Source organism: Grammomys surdaster, unplaced genomic scaffold (genome assembly GCF_004785775.1).
Source record: "Grammomys surdaster isolate TR1022 unplaced genomic scaffold, NIH_TR_1.0 278, whole genome shotgun sequence".
NCBI lineage: Eukaryota > Metazoa > Chordata > Mammalia > Rodentia > Muridae > Grammomys > Grammomys surdaster.
The window spans coordinates 9,864,968-9,891,461 of NW_021604719.1; the positions used below are offsets into that span (position 1 = coordinate 9,864,968).

At 38.6% G+C, this 26,494-nt stretch overlaps 1 protein-coding gene across 1 annotated transcript in view; it reads left to right on the forward strand.

Moving 5' to 3' along the window:
* The first annotated feature begins 1,169 nt into the window (after positions 1–1,169).
* Snx2 (sorting nexin 2) overlaps positions 1,170–26,494 on the forward strand; it is a 43,725-nt gene continuing 18,400 nt past the window's right edge. Inside the window, exons 1-6 of the mRNA XM_028777124.1 lie at positions 1,170–1,361; positions 13,537–13,654; positions 18,349–18,512; positions 22,316–22,382; positions 22,630–22,673; positions 24,226–24,367. Coding sequence (XP_028632957.1) covers positions 1,254–1,361; positions 13,537–13,654; positions 18,349–18,512; positions 22,316–22,382; positions 22,630–22,673; positions 24,226–24,367 — 643 coding nt within the window. The 5' untranslated portion in view covers positions 1,170–1,253. The remainder of the gene's footprint in view (positions 1,362–13,536; positions 13,655–18,348; positions 18,513–22,315; positions 22,383–22,629; positions 22,674–24,225; positions 24,368–26,494) is intronic.

Here is a 26,494-nt window from a genome sequence, read left to right on the forward strand (position 1 = left end):
GAGTGCCATCTGCCTCTGCCTCTGCCTCCTGAGTGCTAGGATTTTTTTTTTTTTAAAGGTTTTTGAGACAAGGTTTCTCTGTGTAGCCCTGGCTGTCCTGGAACTCACTCTGTAGACCAGACTGACCTCAAACTCAGAAATCCTCCTGCCTCTGCCTCCTAAGTGCTGGGATTAAAGGCCTGTGCTACCACTGCCTGTCTGAGTGCTAGGATTAAAGGGATACACCACCATGCCTGGACTTAAGTTCTCTGTATTCTTGTTTACTGTTTATTAATATTGTCTTAATTAACATATATTAAGTATATATGTATATATATTTAGAAAGAGAGAGAGCTCAGCATTTAAAGCACATTTCTTTTTTTTTTTTTTAAGATTTATTTGTTTATTATATATGAGTACACTGTAGTTGTCTTCAGACACACCAGAAGAGGGCATCAGATCTCATTACAGATGGTTGTGAGCCACCATGTGGTTGCTGGGATTTGAACTCAGGACCTCTGGAAGTGCAGTCAGTGCTCTTAACCGCTGAGCCATCTCTCCAGCCCTAAAGCACATTTCTTTTACAGAAGTTCAGGGATGTCATGCGGAATGTCTTCATTTAAACAACCACAGGGTATAAGCCAGAGAGAGCGAGCCCCCTTGCTGGAGCTCAAACTCAGAAACATAAGCATACTATGCAGGTGATGATTGGCCCTCAAACTCCAGCCTTACTGAAATTAAATGAACAGCTCAGCTCCTCACACGAACCACATTTCAAGTGCCCAGGAATCCCATGCAGTGTCTACTGCATTGAACAGTACAGGAAGAGAACACTTGGATTGTGTCAGAAGGTTCTTTTGGACTACTCTGGCAACATTTATTTGAGTGTGTTTCTTGCCCTGAATCTGTGTTCAATCCAAGTTCAAAGACTGGCGTCCAAGCTCTTCTACTTCCTAGTCCTGTAGTAACAAGTATTAGATTCTTTTGTACGTTAAGTCTGGTCAGCAAGCAGGTAGAGACGCCAAAACAAGGAAACAGGAGGCGGGGTGAAGGGGCGGGGCCAGCTCAGACCTCTAGAAGCAGCACTGCCTCCGTCGGGGGCGGGGCCTCGCGCCGGGAAGGCAACCCGGGGAGGGGCGGGGCCTCGAGGGGCGGGCCCGAGGGGCGGGCCGGGAGGCGGTCCAGCCCGCGGGTCGGCGCGCCAGCCCCAGCCTTGCGTGCTCACGTGACAGGTCCGCGAGGCCCGGCTCTTGCAGACGTCCAGGCCAGCGAAGATGGCGGCTGAGAGGGAACCTCCTCCGCTGGGGGACATGAAGCCCACCGACTTTGAGGAGCTAGAGGACGGAGAGGACCTGTTCACCAGCACCGTCTCCACACTTGAGGTGAGACGGCCCCGGGCGAGGAGGCCGCGCCGTGCCTGTCGCCTTTCGCCTCGCCGCCTCTCCCCTGCCGCGACTTGTCCCTTCCCACCCCCGGGTTTGGCCAGGCCAGGTCCGGTGACACCTGTGACGCCGGCTGCACCTCAGGTGTCTGTCAAGGGGCCTGAGCTCGGCCTGGGCGGCCAGGCCTCGGGACAGCAGCCTGCGGCCCTGGGAGCCGACCTCATCTCCAAGGGGCCGGGACCCACGGACGGACCTGGCCGTGCTTGCGGGCTCTCGGGCCTTCCTTGTCATTTGCGCCTCTTCTTCCAGGCAGGAAGAGGGCTTGTCTCCAGTTCCCAGGGCGCCTCCGCTCCCCTGAAATTTCAGCAGCTCCGGGGAAAGGTGCTTGTTTCTCTGCCCACCGGAGGGTGTGCCCTGCAGCGGGAGAGCCAGGAAGTCGGGAAGTGAACTCTTAAGTGGCTTGAGGGTCCGCAGGGAGGTCTTTGGTGCGCTTTTCCCTGTCAGTTGCCCTTCATGGACTGTTAGTTCTCTTGGAGATAAGAACCTCTTGTTTTTGAGTAGGTAAATGCATTTGAGTCAGTAAGCTTAGGCAGGATCTCGTGCGGCGCAGGCTGGATTCGAACTCAGGATGTAGGTGAGGATGGCTTTGAACCTCTGATCTTCTTGCCTCACTCCCTTTTCCAAGTGCTGAGATTAGCCGATGTGAGCCACTGCTTGGGTTTTAGACTTTTTAGGGGCTGTAATGTTTGAAAAGTACAAACCCGAAGGGTGGAGTAGTCCAGGAAACTGGTTTTTAATTACCAGGGGGAGAAATAGAAACAGATCTCCACTCCTTTTTCCTCTTTTTTCGCTTGGTCAGCGATCTCTGTAGCTGAGTGTTCCTGTTTTTGTCAAAGGAAATACTGAATTTAGCTGTATTGACCCGCCTTTTTCTAGACACACTTGAATTGCTTTACATTGAATGAGAGCACATATACCGGAAATCATAATTTTAAGCATGTAAGCGCCTTTCTCAGAAGATTGTTTACCCTCAGCTAATTTAAAAAAAAATTAAATTATTTTGTGTGTGTTCGTACGCGCTTATAAAAACCAAAAGAGAGCCTTTGAGAGTTGGTTCTCTGTTTACACCACTGTAAAGCTTGGTAGGCAAGCCCCTTTACCAGTTTAACCATCTCACCTGCCCTTTACTTTCTTATAAAGTTCTTAAGTATTAGCTTTGTTGTCCTCTTCAAGTCTGCACCAACTCCAATGGAAATAACTGTAAAATACCCATTATCTGAATTTCAGTGACTAGAAACTGAAAACTTCAGGAACCATTCAACACTGATCTCATTCTGTTAATTTTATCTGTAGTGGTGAAGCCAGACCCCACTTTCATGCCTTGATCATTGATACGTACTAAACAAAATCTTGGGTATTTGTGACTTAATACAGCTAATACTGGTTTCATTGTCAAAACCATCATCTCCTAAAATTACTTTGCAAAATATATTTTTCTAGGCATGAGGAGTTAGTGTCTTCATAGCCTTTTATATGTTTCATGTCACTTAATATGTGTTGAAATATGTGCTTGGTTCCAAAACCTAATTGTCTTTTCTAATCACAATGCACAGAATAAGAACTATAGTCTGTATCAGAGTAAGTCTGCGAAGTTTCATTGTGAATAAACTTATCTTGGCTAATATACTGTGAAAGTTGTAAATAAAATTGTTGATTGGTTATTGATCTTATCTCATGGATTCATTTTAAGAATGTAGTGTGAGGTTTTTAGATTCAGTTTTAAAAATTTCAGGTTAGCACACAAGGTTCATTTTTTCCCCCTTGAAAATGTTTCAGACAATCTGTGGAAGACGTTGTGCTGTCGTGTTACTCCTTATTTACAGGATGCTTCTTACACTTTGGTGCAGAAGAGTCCCGTGTTCATGCGCACATGCCTGCACCTGGCTAGAATTCTGTATGATTAACAAACATTTTTTTTTCTTTGGAGACCAGATCTCTCTTTGTGGCCTAGATTGACACGGAACTAATTCCTCTTGCCTGAGCCTGAGTGCTAGAATTGCAAACATGTACCACAATAGCCATGCGGTGGTGGCACATGACTTTAGTCCCAGCACTCAGAGGCAGAGGCAGACAGATCTCTTGAGTTTGACCCCAGCCTCTGTACAGAGTTCTAGACCACCAGGGCTACCCAAAGAAAACAAACAAAAAGGAGCTGTGTACCACCACTCCTGTAATTAGTTTGAATGTGACATTACTAGCCCCAGATCAGTGCTTCTGACTACAGGTATAATTTACTCAGTGGTCTTATTGTTGTACATATTCTGTTTCTGTAGAACACTGTAGAGTCCTATTTATTATTCCTTTTGAGACAGGCTCTCGCTGTGTAGCTCTGGCTGACCTGGAAAATATGTCCATTTGCATGTCGGGGGGGTGGAGGTGCAAACTCAGAGAACCTCCTGCCTCTGCCTCTGAGTGCTGGGAATGAAGGTGTGCACCACCATGCCTGGCCCATTAGCCTATTTATTGATTGGGTTGTTTGTTTGATTTCTTGTTTTGTTTTTTGAGTTCTTTGTACTGGATATCTATCTTCTATCTGGTGTATGAAGATTTTTTTCCCCCTGTTCTGTAGCCTGTCTCTTTACTTACTATGTTTCTATTGCCATGCAGAAGCTTTTTAATTTCCAGAAATCTCTTGGTGAGTTGTTAGTATTGTTTTCTGGGTTAATGAGCTCCTTTTCAGAAAGTCTTTGCTGTGCCAGCATTTCCCCTATTTTTCCTCTAATAGTTTCAGAGCTTCAGGGTCTTTAATGTACTTGGAGGCTTTTTATGTATAAGGTGAGAAATAGATATCCACGTAACAGCCGATTTTCCAAGTCCCATTTGTTGAAGAGGGTGTCTTTTCAGTTATGTATATTTTGGACATCTTTGTTGAAAATCTGATGGCTGGGTGCTGGTGAGATGATTTAATGTATAAAGATACAATTTGTCATACATTGGCCTCTGACTCCCTTGTTGTGGCATTCAAGTGCCCCTCATATCCTCAATAAATGTAAATTTTAAAACATCTAAGTTTGAAAGTCAGATGACTGGTTGCATGGATTTATAGCTGGGCCCTCTGTTTATTACATTGTGCACATGATTATCTTGTGCTGGTGCCATGTTGTGTAGTATAACTTGAAATCATATATGATTGCAGCATTCCTCTTTGCTTTCCAGTTTGTTGGTGCTTCCATGTGAATCTCAGTGTTCTTTGTATTTCTGTGAAGAAAGTTACTGGAGTTTTGTTAGGGATTGCATTATCTGTTCATAATAGCAATTCTGTTGATCTGTGAGAGTGGGGAGTCATCTGTTTCCTAGTGTCTTCAGGTTTGTTTCTTCACTGTTTTTATTTTTTTGTAGAGGTCTTTATTTTCTTGGTTAGGTTTATTCTAAGATATGTTTATATTTACTTATTTTTAGAGAATTGTGATGGGATTGCATATTGTTTCCCTGATTTCATGCTTAGCATGTTCATTGTTATTAGTAAATAAGAAAACTACTCATCTTTGTATGTCAGTTTCTCCTGGCATATTGCTGGAAGTGTTTATCAGATCCAAAATTTTTTGGTGGAGTCAAAATTTTTTGGTGGTATGTCTATTAAATAAAATTGTATCATCTTCAAGTAAATATAATCTGACTTGTTAACTATTTGTATTCCTTTCATTCATTCTCTTGACTTACTGCTCCAGCCAAGACTTGAAGCACTATATTGAATAGGAAGAGTAGAGTGGATGTCCTTGTTGTTCCTGGTACTAATAGAAATGCTTTGGAGATCTTAGTGTGATATTGGCTATAGGCTTGTTATATGTAGCTTTTATTATGTTGTGATATATATTTTTTTCTATTGTTAAGCTCTTTGGGCTTTTATCATGGAGGATTTTATCCAAAGACTTTTCCTCATTTGTCAAGATTATCATGTGATTTCTTTCCTTGAGTCCATTTGTGTGATATATAACGTTTACTGATTTGTATGTTTTTCCTGTATCTGAAATGATGCCAACTTGATCATGATGAATTACTTTTTTTGAAAAAAAAAAAAAAATTACGTGTGTACACTGCCTGCATGCAGGGCCCCAAGGAGGCCAGAAAAGGGTGTTGGATTCCCTGGAACTGGAGTTACAGACAGTTGTGAGCCGTTTTGTGGGTGCTGGGAAATGAACCTGGTTCTTTAGAAAGAGCAGTAAGTACTCTTAACCACTGAGCCGCCTCTCCAGCCTGAATTATTATTATTTTTTAAGTTTATTTTCTGTGAGTTTTTGGGTTGTTTGTTCTTGGCCTGTGTTTCTGTATATATACTCTGCATGGGGGGTGCCTTTGATGGTCAGAAGAATGGGCACATGGAGTAACTGGAGTTACAGGTAGTTGTGGGCCACCATGTGGGTGCTGGTGAAATCTGCAAGGACAATAAATGCTCATATATAATCTGTGTTCTTTTTCTGGTTCCAAAGTTACCTTCTTAATGTGATCTTGAGTTTGATTTGCAAGTATTTTATTGAGAATTTTTGTGTCTATGTTCATCAGGGAGACTGGTCTGTAATTTTCTTTTTCTGTTGTGTCTTTATCTGGTTATGCCATCAACGTAACACTGGAATCATGAGAATGTGAAAGCATTCTTTCTTTATTTTATGGAATACTTGAGAGTGATTGTTGGTTCTTGAAAATTTGGTAGAATTCTGTAGTGAATGCATCTGGGGCTGGATTTCTTTTAGTTAGAAGATTTTTATTACTGTTTAAATCTTGCTTCTTTCAGAGATGGTTATGTCATTTATCTCTTAATTTAACTTCAGTAAGTCATATGCATTTAGAAATTAATTTCCTTTTGATTTTCAAATTTAGTGGAATATAAGTTTTTAACATAGCAGATTTATACATTTTAAATTTAAAAGGGATTTATTTTTATTGTTTTATGTGTATCTGTGTTTGAGTGAATGCTGTATGTGAATAGGTTCCTGTGAAGGCCAGGAGAGAGCATGAAATCTCTTGAATCTGGAGTTACAGGCCTTGGAAACCACCAGACGTGGGTCCTGGAAGGACAACAAGTGCTCTTATCTGCTGAGCCATCTTTTTAGCCCTCAATATACATTCTTAATATATAGCCTTATGATTGTAAGACAAATTTTTTCCATTGTATTGGGGATTGAGGTGTGTGCTACATACAATGCATGTGTGGCAGTCAGGTCTCTTCTGTAGGTCTTGAGCTCTCTGTTAGGTTGTTCGCTTGGCTGAGTCATCTGGTCAGCACAGATTTTCTGACTATTGTTGGTTTTTGTTGTAATCTCTACCTTTTCATCTCTGATTTTATTAATTTTTGTTTTTCTTTGGTTCTTTTAGTTTGACTAAATATTTGGTAATCTTAGAATTTTTTTTTCAAAGAATCAACTCTTCATTTATTGATTTTTTTGTATTTTAAATTTTTTCTGTCTTTTATTTGCTAATATTATTTCCTGTAGTCTACTGACTTTGGGTTTTCATTGTTCTTGTTTTTCCAGAGTACTGAAGTTGTTCTGGGTTTTTGGTTTTTATCTTTTAAATATAAATAAATGCTGGTAGCTATGAATTTATCTCTTAGGACACTTTCATTATATTTCATGGGTTTTGACATGTTCTTTTCATTTTTATTCAATTCTAGGAAATTTTTTTTGTTTTTTTGTTTTTTGTTTTGTTTTGTTTTGTTTTTTGAGACAGGATTTCTCTGTATAGCCCTGGCTGTCCTAGAACTCACTCTGTAGACCAGGCTGGCCTTGAACTCAGAAATCCTCCTGCTTCTGTCTCCCAAGTGCTGGGATTAAAGGTGTGCACCACCACTGCCCGGGTTAATTCTAGGAATTTTTAAAAAATTTTCTCCTTGATTTCTTCAGAGATCTATTCATTCAGTTGGGTGTTGTTTAATTCCCATGAGTATATGCATTTTTCTGTAGCTTCTCTTGCTGTTGATTTCTGCCTTTATTATATTGAGGCCAGATTGGAAACAATAAAAAGTTATTTCACTTTTCTCTCTTTATCCTAATAGGGTCTATTTTGGACTACTGAGAAGAGCATGGGTTCTGTGATATTTGAATGAAATGTTCTGTTTTTCAGGCCCCTTGATCTGTGATGTCACTTAATCCTGATTGATTACTTATGTATGTATTTATAATACATAAGTATTGTATTTGTTGGTTTTTTGAAATAGGGGTTCTCTGTGTGTCCCTGGCTATATTGGAATTTACTCTGTATACCAGGCTGACTGTGAACTTAGGAGATCCATCTGCCTGCCTCTGCCTCCTGTGTGCTAGGATTAAAGGCGTGTGCCACCACTGCCCAGCTTTATTTTTATTTTTTAAATTTACTCTGTGTGTGTGGGTGTGTGTGTGTGTGTGTGTATGCATGCGCACACAAGCCTGCATCAGGGTGTATGCAGTTACACATGCTACAGTATGTGTGTAAGTGAACAAGTTTGTAAAATTGGTTCTCCTCTTCCACATTTGTTTGTTTTGGTAAGATGACCTGTCTTGTTGGTGAGAGTAGTATGTTAAACACCATTATTCTGTTAGGGTTAATTTGATCTTATATCTAGTAATATTTTTTGTATGAATTGCTTGCACCTATGTTCTATGTTAAATTGTAAAGTCTTCTTGGTGGATTGCTCCCTCATGACTATAAAGTGACTTTACCTTTTGCCTTGAAGTTCATTTTGCCAGTCGTTAGCAAACCGACATTTACTTCTTGTGTTTCTTTCCTTGAAATATGCTTTCCCCATGCTTTCACTGAAGTTTCATTTGTCTTTGACGGTGGAGCACTTTTCTTGGCAGCAAATAGATGGTCTTAGGGTTTTCGTTTGTTTGTTTGTTTTTATTATTATTTAACTAAACAGTTATTGTATGGGTGTTTTGCTTGCATGTATGTCAGGCTTGGTGCCCACAGAGGCCAGAAAGATCCAGGTAGTCGTGAGCTATCTGATGATGTGAGTGCTAGGAACTGAGTCCAAGTGCTCATAGACATCTCTAGAGCCTTGATTTTTAAGTTAAAAAAGAAAAAATTGTGTACACATGTGAAGGTCAGAGAACAACTTGAGAAAAATACTTTTCCTGTTTCCAATATTACATATTCTGGAGAAGCAAACATGTTGTCAGCCTTGGTGACAGATAATGTATGTCTGCTGAGGCACTGTACCTACCCACTGATTTTATAATGCAGGCACTTGCAGCTGGGAGCTCCTTAGGATTGCTTTTATTGTACTATAGAGCTTTGACATGCCGAATTTTCATTTTATTTCTAGGAATTTTTTTTGGCGGGTAGGGGGTGGAGGTTGGTAGTAGTAGGTTGAGATAGAGTCTCAGGCAAATTTGCTAGGTAGCTAAAATGACCTTGAATTTATGATCCTCTTGCTTCTTCCTCCAAAGTGTTAGAATTACAGGTTTATGCCACCACATCCAGTTTATTCTGTGATAGGTCTTAAAATCCAGGTCTTCATGCTTATTATGAAGTGCTTGCCCAATTGAGCTATGGTCTTAGCCTGTCTTTGATATTTTTTGATGACCTACCCATTATTTGGTAGTGTGTTGTTCAATTTCCATAGTGAGTTTTATGGCTGTTGATTTCTGTTTTTATTCCATTCTTCTCTGGTGGAAGACAAGAAATTGTTTTCCTGTATTTGTTAAGACTTGTGCCCTTTTGTTTTAGAGAAAGTTCCATGGGCTGTTGAGAAGAAAGAATATTCTACAGTGTTTGTGTGGAGTGTTATTTATTAGATGTTTGGTAGTTCCATTTGAGCTATGCTATCATTAAACTAGGTATTTTTGTCTGGTTGACCTGTTTATTGGTGAGGATAGGACGTTGGCAGCATTCACTTACTAAGTTGGTGTTAATCTCTGACTTTATAGGTCTAATGTGTGAAATTGGGCACACCTGTGCTCTGTGCATGTTTGTTTAAAATTGTATTTTTTTTGTTTGTTTGTTTTGGTTTTGGTTTTGGTTTTTTGAGACAGGGTTTCTCTGTGTAGTCCTGGCTGTCCTGGAACTCACTCTGTAGACCAGGCTGGCCTCAAATTCAGAAATCAGCCTGCTTCTGCCTCCCAAGTGCTGAGATTAAAGGCGTGTGCCACCACTGCCCAGCTTAAAATTGTATTCTTGATTAATTGTTTTCTTAATCATTATGAAGTGTTTTTCTTTATCTCTTTGGGTTAGTCTCTTTGGGTTAGTTTGGGTTAGTCTGTTTTGTCAGATAGAACAGTGATATCTGCTTAATTTTCAGTTCCATTTGCTTGAAATACCTTTATCCATCCTTTCACCCCAAAGATTCTCCCTATCTTTGACAGTAAGGCACATTTCTTGGAGGCAGTAAATAATATGGATCCTGTTTTTCAATCCAGTGTCCCTGTTTCTATCTTAAAATTATATATATATATATATGGGGGGGGGAGTGAGCGACCAAGCCCACACAGATGTGCCATGGACTTCATATTCATAGACTGATCTAAAGTCTCTTTAAGTTTTGGGTCTCACTTCCAAAGATGTATCTAGCCCTTGGTAGTCTGTTACTGTAGTGACAGTAGGGGTCATGTCCCTCATGGTTGCCACTGACTTTTGAGAGCTGTATTTTTTGGACACTGGTCATAGTCACTTCTGCCTGCTTTTACAAAGATTGTACCTGGCTTAATAAATTCTTTATAGCAATTGTCTCTTGCAGGAATAGACATTATCTTGTGGTGGTCTGTTTTCTGTTAACATCACACTAATGGAGTTTCTAATCCTCTAGCTCACCTGGAAGTAACTCCTGGTTTGTTTGTTTGTTTGTTTACAGTTTATCAGTGTGTGTGAGAATGTGTGTGTGTGTGTGTGTGTAGTTTATGGGGGTTGGTTGTCTCCACCATGTTGGTTCTACAGATCAAACTGAGGTCATCAGGCTTGACAGCAAGCATCCTACCCATTGAGCTGTCATGCTAGTCTGTTTTTTTTTTTTTTTGGTTTTGTTTGTTTGTTTGTTTTGAGAAAGGTCTCACTTATGTAGCCTAGGCTGGCCATAGACTCTCAGCAGTTCTCCTGCCTCCCAAGTGCTGGCATTACAAGCATGAGCCATAAACCTTGGCTACACCTGTTTTTCTAAACAGCATTGTTAAGGTATAGCTCATGGTTCACCCATTTGTGTCGACATTTGGGTTGTTTTACTTTAGTGAGATATGTATATCCATTACCACAGTCAGTTTTAGAACATTTTCATTATTTTAGAAAGAAATCTTGTACCCTTTAGATGTTGTCCCATTTTCCCAGCCTCTAACTTTAACATAGCTAATCTCTCTACAGATTTCCCTGTCCTGGAGTTTGAATGAGTAGAATCACATCTCCCCCACCCCCACCCCTGTGTGTGCGCTCGTGTCTGTGTGTGTGTGTGTTTTAAAAGCTTTTTTCCTACTCAGCGTTCAAGGGGGAGGGAGATGTTATTACAGTGCATCATATACAGTTACAACAGTGTAAATAAATAAAAATAGGGTCTTGCCTTGTGCCCAAGTGGCCGTAAGCTTATGATCCTCAGACTCACTTCTGTGCTGCAGTCTCACAAGTTTGTTACTATGCCTAGCTTGCACTTTTGTTGCTGATGTTTTGATTGTCATGCGGAGTATCTGCTAAATGCTGAGTTACAAAGATTAAGGCTTTGCCTTTCTTTTTTAACTCTTCTCCCCCCCCCCCCCCCCGTTTTACTGTGCAGTCTGGGCTGCCCTGAATCTAGTAAACCTCCTATCTCAGTTTCCCCAGAATTAGGATGATGTGAGTGCCTTACCACACATGACCAGTTTTCTTTTTCTTTATTTAGCTTTTATTTTATTTATTTATTTTGGTTTTTCAAGGCAGGGTTTCTCTGTGTAGCCCTTGTTGTCCTGGGACTTATGTAGGCCAAGCTGGTGTGGAACTTGGAGATCTGTCAGCCTCTGCCTGTCAAGTGCTAGGTTTAAAGTTGTGTTCCACCACTGCCTGACAAGTTTTTAATTTTTTAAAACAGTTGTGTTTGTATGCACATGTACATGTGGGTGCTCACAGAGGCCAGAGGAAGGGGTTGGATCCCCTGAAGCTTGAGTTTATAGACTGGATTCAGAGAAACGAATGTGGATCCTCTGCAAAGAGAGCAGGAACTCTTAGCCACTCAGCCATCTCTCCAGCTTCCTTGTTTCTGTTGTAAGATGGGGTCTCACGTGACTAAGACTGGCCTTGTAGTCACAGGTGGCCTGAACTCCTAATCTTCCCTGACTTTGCCTCTACAAAGTACTGTGATTACATGCATGGGCCGCCATTCCCAGAAGATGAATGATATCAAAGATGATTAGGGGTTATGGATGTGGTTCAGTAGCAGAGTATTTGCCCAACTTGTGTACAGGGACCTGGTTTCAATCTCTTCCACCACAAAAACAAAAGATCATCATCTTACAAAATGTTTACTAACATTAAAAAAAATTTTTTTTTGCTCTGTGAAACTAAGAAATTCTGTTGTGGGTCTACTATTAATGTAGAAAGATAAGCCATGGACTGACTGAAAATACCTGTAATTTAAATCTGACTCCCCTTCCCTAACAAATTCTTTTATGGAAAATATATGAATAACCTCTACCAGCTGGGTGGTGGTGGAGCCCCTTTAATCTCAGCCCTCTGGAGGCAGAGGCAGGCAAATCTCTTGAGTTTGAGCCCAGCCTGGTCTACAGAATCAAGTTCCAGTACAGCAAGGACTACACAGAAAAATCGTGTCTGAAAACAAAAACAAAACAAACAAGCAAACAAAAGCCAGGTGGTAGTGGCATACCACTTCAATCACATCACTTGGGAGGCAGAGATGGGTGGACTACCAAGTTCAAGGCCATCCTAGTCTGCGTAGTTCCAGGACAGCCAAGGCTATGCAGAGAAACCTTGTCAAAAGAAAAGGAAAAATAAAAAGCAAACCCTCTATCAATTTGTGTGTGTGTGTTTATTTATTCATTTTAAAGAATGCTTGAGGTCTATATCAGTTAATCTTGCCCCTCAGTGGGATTCAGAATCACCATGGAACCGTATTTCTGGACATATCTTTGAGGGTTTATCTAGATTAGGTTAATTGACGTGGGAGCACTTATTATTATAATGAATAACTTACTACACAGCCGTACACAAGGGATTCATAGATTATAACATTAAGTAGGAAAAACACCTGGATATTATAGAGTTCCATAATCCCAGAATTTAGGAGGGTGAGGCAAGAGCGTTTCAGTTTTAGATTTGCTTGGGTTGCATAGCCAGACCTTATTGGAAAAGAGAAGAGTAATTAATTTTCCAGATGAGTGTAGGGCACACCTGTACACAATACATGGGAGGCTGAGGCATGAGGGCATGAGGATTGAATTCAAGTCCATCCTGGGCTATGATACCTATGAGACCCCTTGTCTTAAAAAATATATATATTTGAAAGATGGAGTAATTTTAGTTTGAAAAATAATAGAGTCTTAGGAACGGTGTAATTCCTATCATTCATATTCATCTATCATTAAACCTGTGCATACCACAGCACACTTGTAGAGATCAGAAGTGACTTTCAGAATCAATTTTCTCAGAGATTGAATTTATTAGGTCATTAGGTTTAGTAGTAAGAGCCTTTGTCACTGAGTCATCTCACAGGCTCTATTTTTATTTATATATCTTTATTTTAGTTTATTTGAGGCAGAGTCTCAAGCCAGTCTTGAACATACAGTAAGTTGTTGGGTTTTACCATGAACTCTTGATCCTTTTGTCTCATCTCCCAAAATCTGTGATTATTGGTATAAACCACCATGTGTGCCTTTGATTTTCTTATTTTAAAAGTCTTTGAATTTGGATATATCTACCCCAGTAGAAATATAACCATGATTTTTTTTAAAAGCACTCTTAAAATCTGGAAGCATGCTCTGAATTTGGCGGTACTGTGATACACATGGTTTTGTTAGTAACTAAGTGTGATATGTTAGTGCCTCTGAAAGGGTGATACACTTGAGTTAAGTGATTGCTGAGCAAGGGGATGTATTGACGTGTATTTGATCTTCTCTAAGTATAGATAGCTGTTCTTTTCCTCTTTAACAGGAGAATGTTATATTTCTTTAGCTAGAGACACAATGAAAATCAAATAAGCATCCCAATCCATTGTCCACTATTGTTCTTTTAACAGTCAAGTCCATCATCTCCCGAACCAGCCAGTCTTCCTGCAGAAGATATTAGTGCAAACTCTAATGGCTCCAAACCAGTAGAAGTCATACTAGACGACGACAGAGAAGATCTTTTTGCAGGTAATTGTTATATCTTGATTTTTTTTTTCTTTTTTCGTTTTTTTTTTTTTTTTTTTTTTTTTTTTGTGGTAGCTAAAAGAAACTTAGGGTAGGAACTGTCTAGTTAGGTCATTTAGTAAGAAATACATACAGACCAGTCGGAGAAGCAAAAATATCCTTAATTTTGAGAGTAGGGTACATGATACTGACCATACCTTGGGAAGTAGCAGTGATTGTATTCTTTTTGTTATTGTTGTTACAAGTTGTCACAAAGCAAAATCAAAGTAGTACTCACTATATGGGAGCTAGAGAGATGCCAAAGTAGCTCTTCCAGAGGACCCAGGCTTGATTCCTAACACCCATATGGTGGCTCACAGCCATAGGCTAACTCTAGTTCAATGCCGCCTTCTGGCCTCTGGTGGCACCAGGTACACATGTGGTACATAGACATACACATAGCCAAAACAGCCATATATATAAAAAATAAAAATTACTACATGTTATAGGTTTGCTGTTAGGTAAGTTGATAGTTGAGTTTGTCTTGGATATAGGATAGAATTTGTTGTAGTCCATTCTAACGTAAAAAATGCTTGACTGTTCTAAACCTATATCTTAAAATTAAATTAATATTTTAATATTAAAAAGCAAAAATTAAAATTTTAAATTGATACAATATTAAAATCTTAATATTGATACAATTAAAATAGTAAATAACTTTGTATTTAGCAACATGATTTACATAGTTGGCTTTTATTGAGTTATTAATGTTCTCAACTTTTGTGGTGATCCATATTCAAATGTACAAGTATTTTTGAAGGTATAGTTCCTCATATAAAAGTCCATAAAATTTGCAGCTTGAGAGCCTGTGGCAGAATATTGTTTAGAATGTGAGGCTATCCTGGGCTATATAACAGATAAGGAATACATAGCAAGACCCTATGTCAAAGAAAGGAAGGAAGGAAATAATGAAAGGACAGCAGCATATTGTCAGTTTTTGTTTAAAGCCTAAACAATTTGGGACTGGTGAGAAGGAATCAGTGGGTGGAGTTCTCTGTGTATAATCCTGACTGTACTTGAGTTTGATCCAGTGAGCCCTCAGGGAAGAAAGAACTGACTCCTGAAATTGTCCTCTGACCTTTCTGTGCACTCTGTGGCACACATTCCTACACTGCCACACATACATCATACATACTTACATACACACATACATATGCATACAACAGTATTAAATTTTAAATAAAATAATTTTTATGCTTTATAGTTTAATTTAGCTGTGTTTTATGACTTTAGGTGATCTAAGACATGTTTGTGTAAGTAATACTACACTAGACTCGTATTTATAATGCGTTTACTCAGATCTATCTCTGTTTCCATGGAAGTGTGTGATGCTAAGAACCTGTAAGTATAGCATATCCTATCAGGATGATGAAACTTGTTCTCTAGTAGCAATAACATGACTTTGGTGCATAGAATACAGATCTGGCTTAAAGCAGCGTAGCCATTGTGATTTTAAAGTCATAAAGAAACCAGGTTTTGTTGTGTGTATTGGTGTTTAGATAAATTATATAGTTTGTATAGTGTAGGTAATTCAGTCAGTAGCACAAGGAAAAAAATTAGCTGTGACATGTTGTTAGGTTACTTATAAAATGTTCACCAAATGAGTTCAATAGTCTTAACCCTTCTCCATTTGTTACATCGTAACGAATGCCTGAATATGAACAAAGTCAATATTTGTGTATTTCATTCAAGTTATAGTTCTATATCTTCCTTTAAACTTGTTTTCAACTGAGCCCTCCATATTTGTAGCTGTTTATTTAAGCTAAAAGAAGCCATGTCAGCAATTTAAAGTCTGAACATAGTGATACACTGTCTGAACATAGTGATGCTCTGATTCCAGAACTTAGGAGGTGGCAACTGCAGGGTCAGATGTTCCTCAGGAACATGAATTGGAGCTTTCATGAGCTTCTGTCCCAAGAACCAAACAACAAATGGGGCAGTGGTGATGCACGCTTAACCCCAGCTGCGGAGGCAGAGGCAGGCAGATCTGTGAATTTGAGTGAGTTTCAAGACAGCCCAGAGAAACCCTCTCTCAAAAAACTAACCAACCAACAAAACAAAACAAAAAACCCACAACAGAATCAGTTTAAGGCAGACTGTCAGTTTGATTTCTTCCCTTTCTATATTAGTTGCTTAGGTCGTGCATAGCCTTACTTACTTAAGTTCCCAGCCCTTTGCTGTTGAAGCCGCTACTAGTACAAGCAAGCGAAACCTTGATCAGTGCAGTCAAGCGTCACTGAAAAACTTTGGCTGGCTTTAAATTAGTGTTTCTCAACCTTCCTAATGCTGTGACCCTTTAATATATAGTTCTTCCTGTTGTGGTGACCCCTAACCATAAAATTATTTCATTGCTACCTCATAACTGTAGTTTTGTCTTTGTTATGAATTATGATGTAAATATCTGATGTGCAACTCTCTTGGGAGCCGCTGAGTTTAAAGTGATGACAGTGGAATTATGTGTATGACTGTTTTATTTCCATTTATATATGTGTACCAACTGTATACAGTGCCTGTAGAGGGTAGAAAAGGCACTAGATTCCCTGGAACTGGAATTATGGATGGTTATGAGCTACCGTGTGGCTTCTGGCAAATGAACCTGGCCCTCTGGAAGAGCTGTTCTTAACCATTGAGCCATCATTCCAGCCCATTAAACCTAGTTTAGGTTTGGTTTGGTTTGGTTTGGTTTGGTTTTTCGATACAGGGTTTCTCTGTATAGCCCTGGGTGTCCTGGAACTCACTCTGTAGAACCACTCTGCAGTGGTGGGATTAAAGGCGTGTACCACCACTGCCCTGCTTAAACCTAGTTTTGATGTACTACATTTTACTTTCTTATATTGTTGGCTGTTTTTTTGTTTTTGAGACAGAGGTCTTACTATGTAGATCAGGCCTCAAATTCATAGGTATCTGTCTACCTGCCTCTACTTCCCAAGTGCTGGGATTAAAGGCAAGCACCACCATGCTATGGCTATTGTGAACTATTTTAACCTCTTTAAAATTTTTCTATCTATCTATCTATCTAGTCTATCATCTCTCTCTCTCTCTCTCTCTCTCTCTCTCTCTCTCTCTCTCTCTCTGTGTGTGTGTGTGTGTGTGTGTGTGTGTATACATGCACAGCATGTGCATGAAGGTCAAAGGATAGCTTATAGGAGTTAGTTCTCTTTCCACGCTGTGGGTCCCAAGGATCAAACTTGGTCAGGCTCAGTGGAAAGCACTTTCACCCATTAAGCCATTCTCTGTCCCTGTTTTCATTTATTATTTTTTCTTTTTTTCTTTTTTCTTTTGAAAAGAGTATTAAGTGCCATCAGTGTTCCAAGCCTAAAGTGGCATCTAAGCTTTTAGTTTGTTCTGTCAGGGTCATATGTAGTCTGTTGTACCTATAGTTTTTTTTCCCCTTAGGTTACCATAGTTTAGAAGATTTTAGTTATTAGTCATTTTTCTTTTAATATAAAAAGATAAAGAGGTCCATACCAGTTATCTTGTCAACATTAAATAACCAGTCTAAATAGTTTGATAATGTGTTAGCCTGTATAATTTCAAGTTGACTGCTTAAAGTGGCTCATTGACCACAATTAGTACTTTCTCAAAATCCCACGAATCCAGAAACCTTAGCCTGAGAAACCGTTGGTCCGATCCCTTGTTTGCCTTATAATTCCGCCTGCCCCTTCTTGGTATCAGTTCTACAAGCCAGCAGGACTGCTTTGTGTTAGGCTCACTGATTAAATTTCACTACCCTTCACTTACACTGTTATTCTATTTGCATGGTATTTTTTCCAGCTTCTTCTGTTTAAACCACCTCAAATCAGAGTCACAGACTATTTCTGATTTTCCCCATCCTGAAATATTGACTCCTGTGTCTACTCAAATTATAGTGTTTGTTCTGTCGTTCAAATAGTAATTGAATGTCTTATAACATTCTTTATTGTTCTCTTAAGTCTTTTATTATTATTTAACATTCCACATGTCTTGTTTTCTCAACTAGATTGTAAACTCCCTGAGGGCAGGTATGATTATTTTTCCACTTCTTTGTGTTTCTGCATTTAGCACCGTATTACATAGTATGTAGACATTCCGTTTATTGATGTGGTTTGATTTTAAATATACTTAATTTTAGATATTTCAAGTGAATGAGCATTTAAAATTAAAATCTAAACATATCTTTGCTTTGTGTCATATTTGTATATTCAACTAATATCTAGTAATCTTTGGCAATTAATTGCTTTAGATTACTAACTTGGTGGGTTTCCCATAACAGGTTTTTAATCTCAATTGAAGTAGTTAAAGGTAGCCTTCTGCTATAAAATTTGTTTTTACATATATGAAATAATTATATTAGTTTGAATAAAATATATGAAAGGTAAGTTACCACATGTACATTGTATTACCAATCCAAACACAAATGAATGTGGAATTATTCACATCATTGCTTTTCCCCTAGTATAGATAGTTGAACTGAGTTAATACAGTTCTTCAAAAAACCAACACAGTTCCTGTTTGCTGTAAAGTTTTTATAAACAACTAAATAATTAGTTACACAAAGTCACTTGGTAGTGATAACTTATAAGTCATAGTCCTTTTGAGACTTGTAGGTATGTTTTTCATATTTCATGAACTGCTGTATGCTGTGATTTCCTTGATTAACTTGTTTATTTCATGTCTAGAAGCCACAGAAGAAGTGTCTTTGGACAGTCCAGAACGAGAGCCCATCTTGTCCTCCGAACCGTCTCCTGCGGTCACTCCTGTCACCCCCACCACACTCATTGCTCCCCGAATCGAATCAAAGAGTATCTCTGCCCCAGTCATCTTTGACAGATCCAGGGAAGAGGTATGGCCAACATTTATACTTCTAGGTTAATATGTAAAGAATACATTTTTGTTCCTTACCCAGTACCTTTCTCTCGTTATCTCAAAGCCTTTCAGATATTTTAGACGGAAACACCATACTAAGAAGAAAGGCATGGTAGCATAGTCTATAATTAAGAAGAAAGGCATGGTAGCATAGTCTATAATCACAGTATTTGGGAGGCAGGGGTAGGTAAGTTTCTGTTGGAAGCCATTGTGGTTCCACAATTGAGTTCTAACCCATTCTTTTTGTTGTTCTGGTTTGGTTTGACTTTTGAAACAGGATGTTTTTAACTCTGTTGCCCATGTTGGCCTGGAACTCATAGTGTCCTGATAGCCTTAAAACTCATAACAATACTCCTTTCTTAGCTTCTGTAAATAATCCACCCTGCAGAACTCTACCACGTATGGTTCTTAAATCAAAGAGTTTGAAGCTGGAGTGTAATTCAGTGGTAGAATGCTTGCAGAATTCAGTGATCAAATCATGCTACATGACATGTGTGGTCTTGTGATAGCAGTATGTACCTCTGAAGGTTCCTGTGTTGAACAAGTGAGAGGTGAAAGTACTTAAAGTGGTGTTGTAATTTTCTTTGATGGAGCATGTAATGAATACTGTTGGCACTTAAGATTGCTATCTTGCATTTATTTATTTTTACAGGAGTGCTAAGGAGTGGCTAGTGGTTTTGTTTTTTTGTTTGTTTGCTTTACCTCTGAGCTGTATATGTAGCCCAAACTTTTATCTTTATTTCTTTTCTTTTTTTTTTTTTTTTTTTTGGTTTTTCGAGACAGGGTTTCTCTGTATAGCCCTGGCTGTCCTGGAACTCACTCTGTAGACCAGGCTGGCCTCGAACTCAGAAATCTGCCTGCCTCTGCCTCCCAAGTGCTGGGATTAAAGGCCTGCGCCACCTGGCTTTTCTTTATTTCTTAATGAACTTCCTCAAGCTTTCATTTTTAAAAGAAAGAGATGCAGATCAATTAAAATTATATTCTTATGACCTGATGATAATCCTTTTACTTATAAAGGATAGGATTATTAAGAAACAGCAATAGTTTTTAATAGGCACATTTGGAGAAGAAAAGAATCATGATATAGCGGTTATTTTAAATATAAAACATTTAAAAATTATTTAACTAGTAATAAATAACCAGTATAACCACAATTAAATAGTGACTATATACAAACATGTGAATAACCTTTCAAAAATAATACAAAGGGAAAGTAGTAAAATGCAAATGAGTACTCACAAAAAACAGTTAAAGTTAGTGAACCTATATGCACTGTTAACTATCAGGTATCAGCATGTTGGCTGGGTGAAGAGGTTGTAACTGGAAGGCAAGCTGTAAGAGGATCTTTGGGGATGTACTAGTTGCTTACATTTCTTCTTTGAGTTCTGGTTAGAAAGATGAGCTCATTTTGTGAGAATTACTGAATTGTCCACTTAACAATTCATACACTTTTTTGAATCACAGTGTGCATGTACAAAAGATTAGCTTAATGTCTAAAAAAAATGTGACTTTGAACAGAAAGATGGTAGGAAAATATACTTTTGTTATAGCTTTATATTACTAATATTGCCTTGACATTTTGACAGATTAATACTCTCAGATCGTGTCCTTTGTTTGCTCTTTGCTTTTGTTCAGTACTGTGAATAGAATCCAGGGCCTTGCTTGTGCTAGACAGGCATACGACTTCTGAGTTACATTCCCAGCTCTCCTTTCTACAAACTCTTCTATAGCAAAAGTATTAGAAACTCTTGGGGTTTTTTTGTTTGTTTGTTTTATATTTTTTGTTTGGTTGGTTTTGTTTTGTTTTGTTTTGTTTTGTTTGAGACAGGGTTTCTCTTTTTAGTTTTAGCTGTGCTAGAAGTCACTCTGTAGACCAGGCTAGACTGGCCTCAAACTCAGAGATCCACCTGCCTTTGCTTCCCAAGGGTTTGTGCCACCGCCTCCCAACTGAAATGCTTGTTTTAAATTGCTTTCAAAGGGGTCTCTCTGTAGTACCATCAAGTTATTTTTCCCACTTGCTGATTTTGAAAGTTGAGTTTTACAGAGCCTTGTCTTCGAGAAAAATGTGTTGTTAAAAAGTAATTGAGGAATCATTCTTTTAAAGTTATTTTTAGATATAATTTCTACAAGTAAATTTCTACTGGTACAAGCAATGTATTCTTTGGGGAAATTCAGGAGTGAAAATTCTGGGGCTGAGTCTGGGGAAAATGGCATAGTAGATAAAGTTCATGTGTGTTTAGATACCATGACGGATATAAATGCTGGTGGACATGGGCAGCTGTCCTGCAATCCCAGTGTTAGAGAGGCAGAAACTAGAACCCACAGCAAGCTAGGTAACTGGTCCGGACAAATCAGTGGGGTAGGGAAGCTTAATAAAAGTAAGGCAATAAAGCATTTATTAATCTAAAGGTTCCACTTATTAGCTGTGTATGGTGGAGCACACCTATAATCCCAGCACAAAGGATGTAGAAGCAAGAAGAACAAAAGATTTCATATTGAACCAAAAAAAAAAAAATCCACAATATTTACAAAACTGCATGGTTTTTCTTTTTAAAAGTTTTTTGTTAAAGGCGAAAGATTTATACGATCTGAAGAGAAACCTGGCTTGTACTTGGTGTGTGGCCGGGCCCAGTGGCAGCCTGCATACCCAGCTTACTCTTGGGCCCACTTGGACGCACTGGCAGGAGGCCTGGGTCTCACCAGCAGGAGTGCGTGCAAGGTGGGAGGGTCGGTCCATTACAGACCCACATCCTGGAGCACCCCCATCTCCATGTATGAAGTAGCTTCCTCCCTCAGCCTGCAAGAGTCCGATTTGCCATCGAAAGACGACCTCTACTTTTTTCTTTTGTATTTTGATAAACACTGAAGAAGCTGGAGCTGTTAAATTTATCTTGGGGAAATCTCAGAACTGGTTTATTTGGTGTCGTAGAACCTCTTACTGCTTTCAATACACAATTAGTAATCAACTGTTTTGTATACTTGTTTTCAGTTTTCATTTCGACAAGCACTGTAATTATAGCTATTAGAATAAAGTCTCTTAACTATTAAAAAAAGTTTTTTGTTGCTTTTTCTATACATATGATACATTAAGACAAACATTTCTGTTCTCCAAATGATCTTTATTATTTGAGTGATTTCTTTGTTTACATAGTGAGCATATATGGAAGCTCCTGTTGGTTTTAAATTATTGTGACATGACCCTAGTAAAAATACTAGGGTTTGTATATCTGGAAAAAAATAGTAAAAACTCTTCATTGGTATTATGTTAGTAATATAAATAGAAAATTTTAAATTTTACATTTTTTGAGAATTTCATACTGAGTACTGTGTTTTATGACTGACTGTCCATTTGGTATTGGATCACCTGTCAGTTGGCTCATCCCTAGGAGATAAGTGACTGCCTGTAGCTCTTCATTTAAGGGTAGGATCTTGAGAAATTTCTCCCATCCATATTGGCATGTCAACTAGTATTACCAAATGTAGTCTCTAGTCTCTATCTGTTGCAAAAAGAAGTGTCTTTGATGATAGGTAAGAGCTCTACCTGTTTGTGGGTATACAGATAAGTATTTAGAAGACAATTAGAAATGATACTGGTTAGAGAGGTGACAGTAGTAGGATCTTTTCTAGGGCACAGGACCTCTCCAGACAGCTGGCCAGGGCTGCACCACTAGGCAGACATTCCCTATTGAGAGGGCCATGAGTCCACATAGACAGTCCACATAGCTGCTCCTTACCTTCAAGATAAAGGGAATTTTTTAACACCAAAATGCACTTTTCTAGATTGAAGAAGAAGCAAATGGAGATATTTTTGATATAGAAATTGGTGTGTCAGATCCTGAAAAAGTTGGTGAGTCATTATTGTATTTTGTACTTCTTTTTGACTAGCTTGATTGTTACATCCTATAGTTTGCCACTTAAGTATATGGTTATAGTATTGTTTCTTTTTAAAATTTTTTTGTATTTTATTTTAAAGCATTTAATTTAATTAGTTAAATGCAGGATCTTACACACACTAGGCAAGCATTCTACTGCTTACCTATCCTCTACCCAAACGTTTGGATTTTAATAGTATTCTGTGGCTTTTTTCTTTATAGGTGATGGCATGAATGCTTACATGGCATATAGAGTAACAACAAAGGTAAGCTTTTTCTTCTTCAATAGTGTTGGCCCCTCACTCTGTGTAGTAGAGAGGATGTGAGCATAAGTATGCAGGAAGTGAATTAATCTAGACCTGAGGGTCAGGCCTGGCTAAAGTAGACCCAAGGTGAGTGGTGAGGTAGGAATGGGAGGGAGGAGCAAGATGCTTCTGTCAGGCAAAAGATTTGCTTGTGTAAAAGGCCAAAGTCAGGCATTGTACTTTCTACAGTTTCATCTGTATGTGACTCGAGGCTGAATTTGGTGGCCACAAGGCCTTGTATATTTTGAGTAGCCACAGTAGGAGTTTTGGCTTCATCCTTAGCGTGAAGGAGAGCTATTAGAGAAGCTGGACAAAAGCATGGCACTATTAGGTTTTCACTGGGACAGCTCTGTTCTAATTCAGATTCAATTGTGAGCATCTATGTACAGGTCAAGATCTCCAGTTGAGACCACTACAGTTTTTAAGGATCAAGTCTTGGAACAGAAAGCAAGTCCGTCATAACATCTTAATTTTACACTGCGGGGTGTAGCTCAGTTTGGTCAGAGTGAGTGCCTGCCTAACATGTATGAAGCCCCAGGTTCACTCTCCAATATGCAGAAAAACCAAGGGACATGGGACACACCTGTGATTTCAACACTTGGGAGGCAGGGGCATGAGGAGCAGAAAGAAGTTCCTAGTAAGTTCTAAGCCAGCCTGGGACACGCAAACAACTACAGCTGGGGAGGACACTGAGAAAACAGTTTTGAAAGTAATGGAAATAAATGGTTGTTTGAATTACATAGGTAGGAGAATCAATAATGTGTGAGTAGAAGGAGTAAGGAAGGCATTTATTTACGATAGAGGAACTTTGTAGTTGGAGAAAGACAAGATGGAGAGACACAATGAGGTGGTGAAAGTTTTGTTAGTTGATGAAACAAATCTTTATCAAACCCTTACTATAATTTCAGGTTCTGTTGCAAGCACCTGGGCATAGCAGTAAAGAGTAGAGGAAAGTGCTGTTCCTGATGGACTCTTACTCTAACAGGGAAAGTGCAGTGACTTTGAGCTCAGTGAGACTTGCATGGAGCTGCCTTTTGGGAGGTCTGAGCTGTGGGTAAATTGAAGAATCTGTAGTTTATGATTGTGAGATCAAAGATAGCCTAGGTTGCGCGCATAGGTTGCGCATATATATATATATATATATATATATATATATGTGTATATATATATATATATATATATATATATAATCAAAACCTTGTTCAGGAAACTAAAAGGGGGAAAAACCACTAGCAAAAGTATGGTAGAGATGAGTGTGATAGGTCAAAGACAGAATAAAGCAAGTATTTTCTAGAATAACTGCTTATATTACTTTTTAAAACCTATGACTTGGGCCTTAAGTTTTAGTTTTATTTTGTTTTTTCTTTTCTTTTTTGTTGTTCTGAATCTATAAGCCACATGGTACTCTGCATCCATTTGCAAAACAGAGCAGACTACACTTACAGTTATGTACAGTATTCATTTCTAAATGACTGCTTACTACTAATGTGAAACTCCTTTTCTTTATTTGTAGACTTCCCTTTCCATGTTCAGTAAGAGTGAATTTTCAGTCAAAAGAAGATTCAGTGACTTTCTTGGTTTGCATAGTAAATTAGCAAGCAAATATTTACATGTTGGTTACATTGTGCCACCCGCTCCAGAAAAGAGTATAGTAGGTAAGCATAAGTCAGGATGATTACACTTCACTGTTCCTAACTCAGTCCTGGCTGTTCTGTGTGTGTCCTTTATTCATCTCAGTCAGGGCTCCCATCGAGAGCTGCAGATTGGTGTGTGCTGCGCTGATCCTGCATATCCTTAAAGAATCCCTGGGTTTGAACTCAGGGTAGTCAGGTTTCGCAGCAAGCATCTTCATACACTAAGCCATCTCACTGGTCACCATTAGTCAGTCCACTTTTAAGACTTATGTTTTAAAATTTGTAGATTATTACCAATCTGTTTAAGTTCTGGCTTTTTAATGATCTCATTTTAATTTTCTTTATACTCAAAATTATTACTCTGAAATATATTTAAAATAAATATTGCTGATCATTAATTTTATTAGGCTTGAAAAGTCATTTTATAATTAATAAATTTTAAAACTGTGTTTAGATGAATTTGTATATTCTTTTCCAAGTCCTTGAATAAAAATCTTTTTGGGGTTAGTTGTTTTGTGGTGGGGATTGAGCTCAGGGCCTTCAGCATGCTAGATACACTACTACTAAATTACTTCCATAGACTCGATTTTCTTTTTTTTTCTTTTCTTTTCTTTTCTTTTCTTTTCTTTTTTTTTTTTTTTTGTGGTTTAGTTTTTCAAGACAGGGTTTCTCTGTGTAGCTCTGGCTGTCCTGGAACTCACTCTGTAGACCAGGCTGGCCTCGAACTCAGAAATCCACCTGCCTCTGCCTCCCAAGTGCTGGGATTAAAGGCGTGCGCCACCACAGCCTGGCAATTTTCTATTTTTAAAAAAATAATAATACTATATTGTTTCAGAACTATCTAAGATGCATTTAAGATGGGTTAAATTTGGCTGGAAATGTAGCTTCTTTGGCAGTGTTTGCCTAGCATGCACAAATTCCTAGGTTTGATTCCCAACACTTGAGGAAGTAGAGACCAGAGACTCATGTTCAGTCATTCTTGGCTACACAGCAAGTTCCAAGCAAGCCTAGAATATATAAGAATCAATAAGTAAAGTGGACTAGATCATTTGAATATCATCTTATTACAAAAATGTTTTAAGGCAAGTATATGTATGTGTAATACATGTTTATATGCATATATATATACATGTATATATAATCAGATAGGGTAATATAAAGCCAAATAAAAATTGCCTCCAAAAATTGTGAATACTTAAAGGTAACTAGCAGATTGATTTTTAAACTCTCTGGTCTCTAGCTAGTAGAGAAGCAATTGTGTATTTGACAACACCATATATTATTGACAACTTTTGAATTAATATATATTCTCTAAAAAATAATAGGGTCTCATAGAGCTCAGGTTGGTCTCAAACCCAGTGTGTTGTGGTGGATAACCCTAAGCTGTTGATCTTCTTATGCCTCCAAAATGTTCAAAATATAGGTGTGAACCACCATGCCTGGTTTCTTTGCTGGTTCACTTTATGTATTTATGCATGCATGCATTCATTTATTATCAGAGTTCTTGCTGTATCGCCCAGGCTGGCTTCAAACTCACAATCCAACTAACTCATCCTCTCAAGTTCTGGGATTATAGCCATCTGCCACCACAGTTGTGTAGATGTACAGATTTTTAAAGTACTATATCTAGTGAGATGGCAGATTATAAATAAGAGTTTCCTGGGAAGCTGTAATTGCTATTAAAAGGAGTCTGCAGTAACTTTAGTTGAGATAAAAACACAATTCTTTCTAAACTATTAGAAAAGGAACAGCCTGGCACAAGAGTGCATGTTTATAATGCCAGCACTAGGAAGCCTTAGGCAAGAGGATCATGAGGTCCAGGTCAGCCTAAGCTATATAGATGAGACCTTGGCTCTATAAAACACAGACAAAATGACCAAACCAGTGTACTACCTAGCTGTGACAAATGAAAACATGCTACCTATGCACAGGGAAAGCATTTAGCGAGCTCATCAATTACAACTAACACATTTCATCATCCCACAAAGACCTTCATTGACATTCATTGACTGTAGTTTTTTAAATTCCATTTAATATGTTCAGGTGTAGGAATGGGGCCAAAGGAGATGGCTCAGCAGTTAAGAATAGTTGCTACATTTGCAAAAAGCTGGAGTTTGCTACCCAGGACCCATATTGGGCATCTTACAA